This window comes from Haplochromis burtoni, unplaced genomic scaffold (assembly GCF_018398535.1).
Source record: "Haplochromis burtoni strain Fernald_Lab_line unplaced genomic scaffold, NCSU_Asbu1 Contig_23, whole genome shotgun sequence".
NCBI classification, from domain to species: Eukaryota; Metazoa; Chordata; class Actinopteri; order Cichliformes; family Cichlidae; genus Haplochromis; species Haplochromis burtoni.
The window spans coordinates 1,382,675-1,395,042 of NW_024582384.1; the positions used below are offsets into that span (position 1 = coordinate 1,382,675).

Genomic DNA, 12,368 nt, shown 5'->3' on the forward strand with positions numbered 1-12,368 from the left:
AGACATCATGAAAAATATGAAAGTGAAAGGTATAATCCAAAGGTGTGTGTGCTGCGGTGTAAAACCTCAGCTTCGTGGCTGGTCTGTGTTTGTTTTTAAAGTTGTGAAAAAGAGCTGAAGTATACACCCTCTTTATGACATGTTAGACATACGCACATGAAGTCTTAAGTTAATGGTGCCTCATGGGAGCTGCTGTAATGCCCTGTCATGCGTGGCCTTTTGTAACCCTCTGTGTATCGTTTCAGGTATGGACCTGATTGATCCTAAAGAGCTAGAGAGCATGAGACATCAGCTTGAAGATGCCCAGCGTTGGAATGCATCTCTGCAGGCACGCTTAGGAGCAATTCAGAACCGTGGAGGAGGGGTTGGTGGAGCCAACGATGGAGGTAAGACGAGAAAAAGACTGCAGATGTCATATTCCAGTTTATATACAGACAACATTATTAAGATTATTTTAACGTTTTTCAGGCGACTCTTTGAGTTTCATTGGAGATCAGACTTCCTACATGAGTATCTGTGTAGGAGAGGGACTGGATGACAGCTTGTCTCATCTGTCTGCTCAGGAGCTTAAACAGAAGGTATTTTACATTTTGTTGCTTTTTGTCTCATTCTTATACAGTGTCACGTTGAAGTTAATTAGTGTGCTTCAGGTGTCACTGTACCAACTGTAAAGCTGGAAATGTGTAAAAATGATTTCGCTCTGTGTTAAGGTGCTTGAGCTACAAGACCATGTCAGCAGGCTGCAGACCTTAAACAGTGAACGGCAGCGCCAACTTTCACAAATTGAGAAGTCAGAGCGTGACACTGATGACAAAGAAGACAAAGACCGCAAAAAGCAGCTGCAAAGAGACGAGGTTGTACACAAAGTTATGGCTGCAAAGTTGTTGTTTTTTGTTTGGTTTTTTTAGGTCTTCCAAAAGAGTGCACGTCTTGTCATTTATTAGTAATGTTTCTTCCAGAGTATGTCCACATTTAGAAAATACTTGAGAAATCACGAATCATTGTCTAACATCCTTCCTGTAATAGCTCCTTTCTAACCTTAGAACTTATAGCCTAACCTCTGTTCTGTCTAACCTGTTGCTAATTTCTCTTCCCTCTGTGGTACTAAATGTCTGAATTTTTTAACAAGTGTGTTTCTTGTATGTAGTAGAGTAAGTACCCTCTTTCTCTTTCCTTCATCTTTCCTAATCAGTCCCTGTTTTATCTTTATCTCTGTGTCCCATAAAACGGTCTCTCTTCGCCATGCTACATTAGACACATCATGCCATTCTGCTGTTGCTGTGCTGTGCTTTATGGATTCTGTTCCCACTTTAAGTTTTCTTTTACCGAGCCATGTGTGTCATACTCGCCTCCCATCCCATTACTCTAGCAGCTCAAGAAGACGCTTGAGAAGCAGCCTCTGGTTCAAAGTAACAAGACACATCTCTCTGGTCAGGACAAAGAGAGCCAGACATGCAGTAAACTAGGACAGGTATGAAACTTATGGTCATTAAACAACTGAGTGCTTAAGTACTATTTGAAGAGTTTATAAAACCTGCTTTCTAAATAATCGCTCTTTTAGATGTTGTCGGAAAAGCTTTTGGGTGATGTGAGCAAGGACAGCGGCCTCAGCCAGAGTAGAGAGCGTGCTCACTCTAGCAGCGACATCTTGGACACTGGGGAGGAATATTCTAGGGAGATGAACACAGATTTAATGGCACTTAAATCCCTATTAGCTGATTGTGGGTCAACATCTGTCTCGCACCTTAGGTAGGTCTTTCTTTCAGAGTCTACTCCTTATTTTCCCCATTACTTGGTAGTTAGAAGTCTGAACTGTAATGTGGTCGAATATTTCTCATTACAGAGCGGAAATGCTCAGGCTCAGATCAGAAAATGATGAGCTGCGGGGTCTCCTGAAGGAACAGAAATCGTCTGAGTACAAAGAAAAAGAGAGCACTGATGCCTCAGGGAACAGCAGTGAGGGACAGGCTGAGTTGAGGAAGAGTTTGGAAGCACTGGACACAGAAGATGCAACGGCCACCAAACTGTCAAAGAAGAAGGGAGGGAAGAAGTGGAATGAGATTTCAGACAGGGAGAGTCCCATTACCAATGTCAGCACTGCAGATGACGAGGAGAGTCCAAGAACTAATTGCCAGCCACACAGCAACAGTGAAAAACAGCATTTTGCAAAACATAGGGTAAGTTTTGTACTGCAGAAGAAATAAAAAGATATCACTCTTTCCTGCATGAAGGCGTTTTGGGGTTTTAATGTCTGTTTCTTGTGTTTGTTTAAATTGTAGTCTGGAGGCAGATCTCGCCTTCCTGTGCCTGTGAGGCTGAGGGTGGAGTCTAACAGCAGCAGCAGGAAGCCTGGAAGCTCCGAGCAGCTCAAAACTGATGGACTTCAGCACCTTGATTCAGATGATGTCTACTGGTCTGACCAGCATGTACACACAGACTCTGACACTCACACATCACTCCAGCACAGCACTTCCCCTTCCGCCACCCTTGGATACCCTAATCGTAGCTGTAGTCCAGTGGGATCCGACAAGGGCTCTGAAGCCAGAGCATCACTGGATCACACCCAAGATGATTCTGGACTATATACTCAGCTGGAACTTCTCCACCAGGAGTGCCAGGAGAAAGAAGCACTGATCAACAAGCTGAGTGAGCAGCTTGCTGATTGGGAAGAACTTCATGCACAGCTCCGGGAGAAAGACAGACTGAACTCCCAGTACGTAGAGGCTTTACAGGCAGCAGAATCTACCATCGCTTATCTGACTGCCTGCAGTCTGGACAGCCAGGGTGGATTTGGTTCACACACAGGTTCTGGTTCTGTGGGTTCTGATGCGTCTCTCCATGGTAGATGCGTTGAGCTGCAGAAAGCCTTGCAGCAGAAAGAGGAGTTCAACAACCAGCTCATAGAGCTTCTGAATTTGGCAGAGAAAGTCATCAGCTCTGCAGAAAGCCAAGAAAAGAATCCTGAAATCAGCGATCTTTGTCAAAGGATTGAGGGAGCTTTGCAGCAGCTGCATAGCTCTCCAAAGGAAGAAAGCACCGGAGGGGTGCTTCAAGGTACCGAGGACTCTCTGCGTGAGCTGCAGCGTCATGCAGACTCTTTGCAAGAAGCACTTTGGGAGCAGAATAGGCTCAATGCAGAGCTGCAAGAAAAACTGAGGGCCACAAATGCTACTGCACAACACGGATACACCAGTGACAGAGTAGCAGCAGAGTCACTTAAAGAAAATGAGGAAAAGGAACACCACGGTCCTGATACTAGTTTAAATCAAGAGGCGATTGACGTTCTAAGGAACTGCTTTAGTGCAACAGAGTCCGCTGTTGCCTCTTTAGCAGCACACTGCACAAATTCTGGCTCCGTGACTGGTGGCAGATCCCAGATCAGCTCTGACTTGCAGATAAATTTAGACAAACTTCAGAGAGCCCTCCAAGAGCGGGAGCAACTTGGAGAAACTGCCCCACCAATCTCCGAACCCAGCAACAACCTGTCTACTGCTTCAACTGGAACAAAGGTACTAGAGCTTCATCGCCATCTCTGTCTTCTCTATGAGGTCTTCAGTGATTACTCTCAGAGGATATCTGAGCTCCAGGCTTCCCTGCAAGAAGAGAGGGGTCGCAAAATGGAGAGGGAAGCCCACAGGGCAGTGCAGGACGGCAAAGGGTTACCGCCAAGTGTTCAGGTTGAACTGGAAACACTGCACAAAGCACTGAGGGAGAAGAAGAAGGCATGTAAAAGCCTGGAGGCGAAACTGGCCACTGCTCTTACCAGTACATCCTCTCCTGAAATGATAAAGAAAGGTAAGCTGTTGAGCAGCTTTCTTCTACATGTGCTTGTCCACAGTAATTCAAACGATTTTGTGATACTGCAAATCCCAGTTTGGTCAGGAACAACATAAGTAGTGATAGAGACATATGTGAACTCCTTGATTGATTTCTTCCTAACCAAACATAAATTGCTTCCAATGCCAGCTCCTGAGCAGGATGACAAAGGCGTGCAGGTGGATTTGCAGGACCTGGGTTACGAAACCAGTGGCAAGAGTGAGAACGATAGGGAAGAGAGCAGTAGCACAGGTAGACAGCCTTCAGACAGACTCTGCATGTCTGTCTGCTGAGTGGATACTAATCTCAAGTGTGGACAGCTTCTCGTAATGTAGAATGTATGCATGAGGAGTGAACAAGGGCACACTGTCTCTGAAAAATATTTTCTGCCTGGGTCTCCGTAACCACACAGTCTTTTTCTGGTTTTTAACTGTGGAATTTTCTTCACCCTTCCTAAATTTGAATGGGCTGTCTCTATTCATGCATGTTTTCACTTAAGGTTTGGGAATGTCTTTTGAGCACTCATTAACCTTTTACCTTGATTTCTTGTCCTATTCAAATTTGGCTGTATCACAAATGACTTCTTTCCTCACACTGCTCAAACACTGTTTATTTTCTACAACTTCCACTGGACTCCTTCCCATAGTCTAATGTTTTTGTGCTTCCTGTGTTGCCAGATTTAGAGGTTGGGGTAAACCCTAGTTGCAGTGGCTCCAGTCTGCCTTCCCTGTTGAAACATGAACAGGCCAATTTCTCCTCTACTGAAAATCTGGACTCAACCTCCAGCACCCCGTACCCTAGTTCCCCAGCTCTCAGCTCAGCCAAGGTATTTATCTTATTATTTGCTTATTATCTTGTTCCTCACTCCCAGCACTCCACAGCAAAGTTCATTAGGGAATGATGGGGAATGTCACTACTGTGGTTAGCTCAGATGCAGAGCTGTGTCTGTGAGCACAGGAGTCCTCCTGCTGCTCAAACCTTCTGTTTGTTGAGTGACGACCAATCAGAATAGAGGAGGACTGGGTCTTAGGTTTACCAAGGCCTAGTGTAAGATAAATACATTATTATGAACCATGATTCATACAGCAGTCAAGTGAATAACACTGATTATCTCTTCATCATGGCACCTGTTAGAGGGTGGAATATATTAGGGAGCAAGTGAATATTTTGGGAAAATGGGCAAGGGTGAGGATTTGAGCGTGTTTGACAAGGACATCCAAGGCTCTTTCATGCACATGGGAAGCAGAGTCTGGTCCCTGTGGTCCAGTCCAACAAACGAGCTACCGTAGTTTAAGTCTCTGACTGCTGTCCATCACCGATTACAACGGACTCGTGAGCCTCAGAACTGGAGCGTGGAGCGATGGAAGAAGATGATGAATCACTTTAAATGATGAATGCACTATGGGAAGAAGACGCAGAGGAGGCAGTGTGATGCTTTGGATAATGTTCTGCTGGGAAAACTTAACTTATTCCATCCATGTGGTTGTTACTTTGATCCATATCACCTACCTAAGCGTTTTTGCAGATCATGTGCACCCTTTCATGGAAGCGGTATTCCCTGATGGCTGTGGCCTCCGTCAGCAGGACAATGCGTCCTCCCAAAATGGTTCAGGAGTGAGTTTGAGGTGTTGACTTGGCCTCCAAATTACCCAGATCTTAATATAGGTGAGCATCTGTGGGATGTGTTGGCCAAAGACCCGATCCATGGAGGCCCCATCTCACAACTCACAGGACCTGAAGGATCTTTTGGTGCGAGACACCACAGCACATGGGTTTAGTGAAGTCCATGCCTTGACGGGTCAGAGATGTTTTGATGGCAAAAAGAGGACCAACACAATATTAGGCAGGTGGTCATAATGTTATAACTGATGGGTGTATAAGGCAACTCAAGCAGATTCTAAAAATAAATACATGTATCGAGAAATGAGAATAAGGTGTGTTTGAGAACATTTACATACATTAGTCATTTTAAACAGCTTTGTGAGAATCAACAGTGTAACAACAATGATCAGAAGTTACAGCATGTGTTACTGGTTTGATTCCATTTAACATTAGTTTTCACTTTTAAAAATCTGAACCTTCTTCCATCTATTTTATTTTTAGGTGAGTCTGAAAGGTCTGCAGGTCTATAGTGAGTATGGTGTTTCTGAGGACCCACTGCAGCTTCAGGGACAAGTCAAAGAGCTCAAGGTCCAGCTGGAAAACCAGACAAAACTAATCCTCCAAATGCAGAGCCTTCTGCATAGGAACTCCCTCTCCAGTGACTTGGTCAACAGCACCTCAGACCCGTCTGTGATCAAGGATCAAGAGGGTGCACAGAAAGACGACCGTAGTCAAGATGGCAGCCACAGAAGTGGGCAGCTAAGGGGGAAGAAGGCTGGGGAGAACCAGGCAATTAAGGATAAAAGCAGCCGGGTAAATATGGAGCTGGAAGGAGAGAGGAGGCTGAACAGAAGCATCAGTGAACAACTGCAGCCATCCCGCAGCCGCTCCACATCACCTGCTAGGTTAACCATCTTTGAAGTGTTTTATTAGTACTTCACCTTCTTTACTTTAACCCTCGTCTTGTGTTAGCTTTCTGTTATCATCTCTTATGTTAACGGGTCGGTTTTGACAAGTGAATTAAATCAGCTATAAAATACACTAAAAACAATAAGTGATCATCCAATTTGTTTCTCATCTCTTGGTTATCTTGTTAGACTTCCTTATCCATGAAAATGTTGGTTTTAATACTTTCGGTGTGGGCCTCTGGGCCTTTTTTCTTTCACTATACCCCTCGATTTCAATTTTAAAATAAAATAAAATATCACAGCTGATATTGTGATCCTGCAGTCCAGTGGTCATATCGACGACCACACATTTTCATTGTTTCTTCTCAGGGATGCCACTCGCAGCTTTGACTGTGAAAATCTGTACATTCCAGCCATAGTTGGTTTTTGCATCACAGGCTTCCCAGATTTTTCTGCCGTATTTACCTGGCTTACTGGGTATGTATTGCCGGTAGGGGCATTTTCCTCAAAAAGTGGACAAGACGTTCATCCACTGTCACCTCTGGCCCTGGGATGAACATCAGTGGAAGAAGCTGCACCCATCTCTCCCAGACATCCCTGATGGGAGCAAGCTTGTCAGACCTCGGTCTGGTCTCTTTGTTGTCAAATCTGAGGACTCTTGAATCAAAATGATATCAAATGTGTGAAGTGACATCGTTGCCCAGAAAATATTTCTGCCTGTCGATGCGTCCCATAGACTATCAGTGGCCTCATTGCAGCATCTGTACACTCCAGCAAGAAGAAGAACACCAATGAAAGCATCCAGGTATTCCTCATCATGTCGCTATGGACTTTTTTTCCTTCAAGGTTCATCATAGTAATGATGATTCTTTTTAGTGACAATGGCATAAATAGCTCAAAACATCTCTTGATGTCACTGACTTTGGTCAGAGCAAACCTTGTGATTCCAGGGGTCATTTTGATGACATTTGCAGCAGCTGCCCTGCTATGTAGATCATGAGGTACTGAGCTCCAAAATATATAACCATTTTTGAACTTGAATCTTTCAGCAGGAGTAGCTTCAGCACCAGCAACCTCCACCTCTGATCAGATGTGTCTGTGTCTTCTGGATGATAGTCCACATTGTCTTCCTCCTAGAAACCTGCCCATCTGAATCGCTGCTCTGTGTCCTCTCCTTCATTTTCACCAAAAATATGATGCAGAACTTGGCTCACTGTGAATCTTCTCATTTTTGTATGCTGCAAATTGTAAATGTTCAATTTGGAAGTCAAATGGCCACTCAAATGAGTGAATTCACCTCACGTCTTGACATGTCCCGTCTTTATTTTGTTTTGTTTTTGTGCAGGTATACTGCAAAAAACACGCAAAACAAGAATCCCCTAAAGCTCATATGATTAGGAGAGGAGCTTGCTGTCAATGTTTTAGCTGACAGTGCACTTATGATTTCAGTTTTGGTTTTAATTATTGCTTTATACTCATAATATTATACCTGGGTCGAAACCAACCCTAACAACACAAAGGTCATAATTTCAACTAGGGCATTTTATAATTTAGTGAAAATGTATATATATTTTTTTGTTTTATTTTGTAGAAATAGAGGTTCCTGACAAAGTCAAAAAGCCTTGATACAATAAACAAATGTTTGTGATTTTTTTTTTTTAATTTTATTTTTTTTTATGCATTTGAAATTTAAAATGGGACGGTGCCGACCCTAACACAAGAGGAAGGTGGAAAATCTGCATGATCTTTTTCTTTCCTTCTTTTTTAAAATTGTCCCTAATTTGGTCTTCTCCACAGCCTGGACTCCCTTGTGAAGTCACAGGCCCGAGAGCTCTCGCACCTGAGGCAGCAGATCAAGGAGAGCCGCAGGCTGGGAGCCCTGCACCGGCGGCAGCTGGAAGAGCTGAACCAGGCCTTCAAAGAGCTGCTGCAGGCTGAAAAGGTCGACTGCTACATGGGAGAGGTGGTTAAAGAGCAGCTGGACAAGAGCCTGAGCATTCTGGACAGGCTGGAGGGACGGCTGGACAAAGGTAGCTGCTGCCGTCATCGTAATTGTAGTAGTTGCTTTGCCTAAATTATTATATAGATCCATGATGAGGTGTTGTTTGTGTAGTATCTGCCATCACTGCAGACGTGTATTTGTGGTTATGCGACAGTATTTACTTAGTGTGCTTGGAGGATGTGTGTTAGTGCCGTGGTAGTATAATGATTGAAGGAGACAAGTGCAGTTACAGCAAAGCCATTTTAGAGCATGGAGGGCATTATTTTAATGAAAGAAATTACTTGATATGGTGATCAATTAACTTACTGATGATTTCCTTCATTATCAAAGAGTAGTTTTAAAGGCAGTTGTTAAAATTATGGGCGGTTACAAACTTGACTTGACAGTCTAACAAGGGGAAAACAGACGCCACCAGAAGAGAAACAAAGACAGAAGAGCAGCCACTCGTAACTGATTTGTACAGACACGTCCATGACAGCGTCTTTTTCTGTCTTGTAGGAGAGACTCATCTGGATAATGAGGATGTGCCAGCTCTTGAATTGTCTCGCAGGTACAAATACATTATTTCTTTATTTTTAGTGTATGCAACAGTGGGTGAAACATTTATCACATATATATGTTATATGATGAGAAATTGGCTTCTTTTTTTATTTAAAAGCTGGTGTTTACTTTTCCATCCTTCTAGTGACCTAGACTGTAGTCCCTTTGTTAAGGTCACATGTGCGACTGTATTTTTGGGTCATTAGCTGAGCTCTTTGAGATGTTTGTCATATTATGACCCTTTTAAAACTGCCCCCAGCTATTTGCATTATGACCCTGGGCTGTGCACGTGAATAGCTGTCCTGCTGTTGACCTGTTTTGTTTCTGTGTCAGCCAGAAGTAAATTAAGGCTCTGCTGCCCATCACTGGGTCAATATTGTCACTCTGTATTCCCCATGCTTTCAGTTTCACATCATAGCCATCTTAAACTTTGACTTTTTTACCTTTTTATTGGCAGCAAATGCTCTAAGTGAGCAGTTAATACAACAATAATAACTGTAGACTGTAGAAATTGCAATTTGTTTGTTTTGGACACAGTACAATAATTGTATCCTTCCATCCTTGATATGAATAGGTAATGCATTTTTTAACCACACACTTGTATCAAATTATAAATTAAGGTTGCTCAGAGCCACGCGCATTAATCCATATTACTACTGATGTGGGCAGTTTTGGGGAGCTTCAGCAGACATCACAATCACTGCTGTCCTATGAGGAGTGCATGAGAGGTCCTCCTGAAAGCTTGTGTAGAATCCAGCAGGAGATAGATTATCTGCGTCTGGAGCTAGAGGGTGAGAGAGAGCTGCTGCAGCAGCACGTCGCCCTGCTCGTCCAGCAAAACCTCACCCTGGCTGATTGCACCAGGGAGCAGCTGGACCTGTGAGTGGGTTTGATCCAGACAGCATGACGTTTGCCGTGAGCTCCTGTGTCAGATTTCCCAGCTGTGTGTTGTTTGAAGCCCGCTGGTTATAGAAACATAGTTTTCTTTACTTTTTGGGGTTGCTGTTCCTTTTTCTCTCCCAGCAGTCATACCGAGGCCTCCCAACTGGTGTTAACACGCATCATTCCTTCTCCTTCCAGGTTGGCTAAAGAGCTGCAGGAGAAGAACCGTCTCATCCAGAGCCTGCAGAGCCAGATTAGACGCCAGAGTCTCAGCAGCCACCACAGCTCTCACTCTGATCTGTCCCACTCAGACAGGACTTCTTCCTCCTGCCACAGCAGCCCAACCACACAAGGTGGCAATCGAACCCACAGTAAGTATTTCTAGATCCAATGCTTTAAGTCTCAGAAGCCTTTTGTCAGAGTTTTACCCCTGATACTGCTGGAGATTTTGTGCCAGACTAGGATTAATTCAGTTTGCTTCATTAAAAATGCATATTTTCTTCCCTTCTTGCCCGTTGCACAGTCATTGAGATCAAACGGCTCCTCTTCTACGTGCACAGGCAGTCTAGTGCCTGCCTGTAATACCACTTATTGTCCACTCAGATCCTTTCTGTTGCAGTGAGGCGTTCTGCAGGACAAAGTTTGCCAGCCAATGCCAGAGAAGGTGTCCAGTTTCAATCCACTGCCACTTAAAGTTGCATTATTCAGTGGCACATATCTGTTTCAATCTTCTGATATTTTGTGACCAAGAGGCTATTGCAGAGACAAGTGAAGTCCTTTAGAAGCACCTGGAGACAAAGAATAATAATAATATGCAATTTGGATTTGAAGTGTTGGATTACTCATGTGTTGTTGTCTTCCTGTGCACGTTCAGGTCAACAACTACACTCTGATTGGACGGGTGCAACTGTGTCACCTATAGGAGGAGCTCAGGACGAAGGTGTGTCCGGTCACAGAGATGCTGGCGGCAGACTGCAGGGCCTGCAGAGGGAGAACGGGCGGCTGCAGGAGCAGCTGAGGAGCAGCGAGGAGCTTAACGCCACCCTACGGAGCGAACTGGACCTGCATCGCTCTATCATGGCCCAGACCACCTCCCATCATCAGGAGCAGGAACAAGGGCACGACCAGGAGGGCTCAGGGCCTCAAACAAAGGCACAGAAACAAGATGGAGACACGAGCGCACAAAGGAATGCTGGAGAACAGCCTCATACGATGAATTCAGGTAAATATAAAGCAATAGTAGGCTGATTAGCATGTCAGTTAATGACTACATTATATAGAGAAATGTTGTTAATTATATGAGCTGTGTGAGTTTGTTGCTAATGTAAAGAAGTGAAAAAACAACATGGAATATCCCTTTAAATGTGCTTTATCCACGTGTGTCTGTTAGACCTGCTGGCAGAGCATCTACAGGAGATCAGAGCTTTGCGACAACGTCTGGAGGAAAGTATTCGCACCAACGACCGTCTCAGGGAGCAGCTGGAGAGGAGACTAGCTGAAGTGGAAAAAGACCCAGGTACACACCAAAAAACTGTCTTTGACTATTTAGGGTCTTTTGTTTCCACATGTCCAACATGTGTATGTGCCATGTCCAGCAGCCACCAACATCTTCATCCACGGCAACGAGGAGCAGGGTCAGCTGACTCAGGAGGTGCGATTCCTCTGGGGACAAAACCAAACTCTGAAGGAACAGCTCAGCATGGCATCCAGAGGTATCGCTCTTCTTATGTTTAGTTAAAAATCACATGATTTTCAGTAAGAAAAAAAGAAGAGGAGAGAAACTGATGCTAATTTCTTTTGTTGTCCTTGTTGATGCTGATCTATAATACCCTAAATATTTTTCCATTATCTCCGGGAATTACATACTTAACAAGGTTTACAACCTTTAATTCCTCCAGACAAGCAGAAGGAGAATGAGAAGCTCCGGGAGACCCTGGCCAGGCGGACGGCCAAACTGGAGCAGAGCAGGAGGGAGTGTGAAGCTCTGAGGCAGGAAAACAGCCAACTGCAGGAGCGACTGGAGCACAGCAGCCGGGAAAACTCCCAGCTGCAGGATTCACTGCACCGCAGCAGGGAGGAGCTGCACAGGTACACACACACACACAACATCAGTCCTGATGGGGAGCACACATTTCTACACCACACGCTTAATGTCATTAAAGCACTCATTTGTGTAACCTGACACTCCACATAGCTACTAATGGCCATTCTAAAAAGTCATTACTGTTGCCATTATTCCTTACTGTTAGTATGTCTCTGAAACCTGAGCTCATCACTTGAAGGCTCATCCGTGAACACACACATGCACACGATGCTACAGTGATGGTATGTGACCTCTTGCCACGGGTCCTGCTGACATGAGGCTGACACTCGAAACCAGGAGTGTAGATTACTGTCAGATCTCCTCTCCCTTTCATTCACCTGAGTGTGTCACTTTGTCTAATGTATACACGTTAGGCTTGTTGTAGGTAGTGTTTCTGTTTTATATGTGTGTGCCTATATATAATATGTATGTATGTATGTATGTATAAATATACATACATACATACATACATACATACATACATACATACATACATACATACATACATACATACATACATACATACATACATACA

At 44.2% G+C, this 12,368-nt stretch overlaps 1 protein-coding gene across 12 annotated transcripts in view; it reads left to right on the top strand.

Moving 5' to 3' along the window:
* Positions 1-12,368, top strand: part of cdk5rap2 (CDK5 regulatory subunit associated protein 2) — a 34,778-nt gene that overhangs the window by 18,648 nt on the left and 3,762 nt on the right. For 8 of the 12 annotated variants that reach the window (XM_005917262.3, XM_042218764.1, XM_042218765.1 and 5 more), the window contains 17 exons: positions 246-386; positions 469-578; positions 711-854; positions 1,370-1,471; positions 1,562-1,749; positions 1,844-2,177; positions 2,280-3,795; positions 3,967-4,068; positions 4,494-4,642; positions 5,920-6,323; positions 8,124-8,356; positions 8,827-8,878; positions 9,949-10,121; positions 10,625-10,972; positions 11,141-11,266; positions 11,346-11,462; positions 11,649-11,838. In XM_005917262.3, coding sequence (XP_005917324.1) covers positions 246-386; positions 469-578; positions 711-854; positions 1,370-1,471; positions 1,562-1,749; positions 1,844-2,177; positions 2,280-3,795; positions 3,967-4,068; positions 4,494-4,642; positions 5,920-6,323; positions 8,124-8,356; positions 8,827-8,878; positions 9,949-10,121; positions 10,625-10,972; positions 11,141-11,266; positions 11,346-11,462; positions 11,649-11,838 — 4,429 coding nt within the window. The remainder of the gene's footprint in view (positions 1-245; positions 387-468; positions 579-710; positions 855-1,369; positions 1,472-1,561; positions 1,750-1,843; positions 2,178-2,279; positions 3,796-3,966; positions 4,069-4,493; positions 4,643-5,919; positions 6,324-8,123; positions 8,357-8,826; positions 8,879-9,948; positions 10,122-10,624; positions 10,973-11,140; positions 11,267-11,345; positions 11,463-11,648; positions 11,839-12,368) is intronic. The other 4 variants (XM_005917259.3, XM_042218763.1, XM_005917258.3 and 1 more) reach the window with 4 other exon arrangements.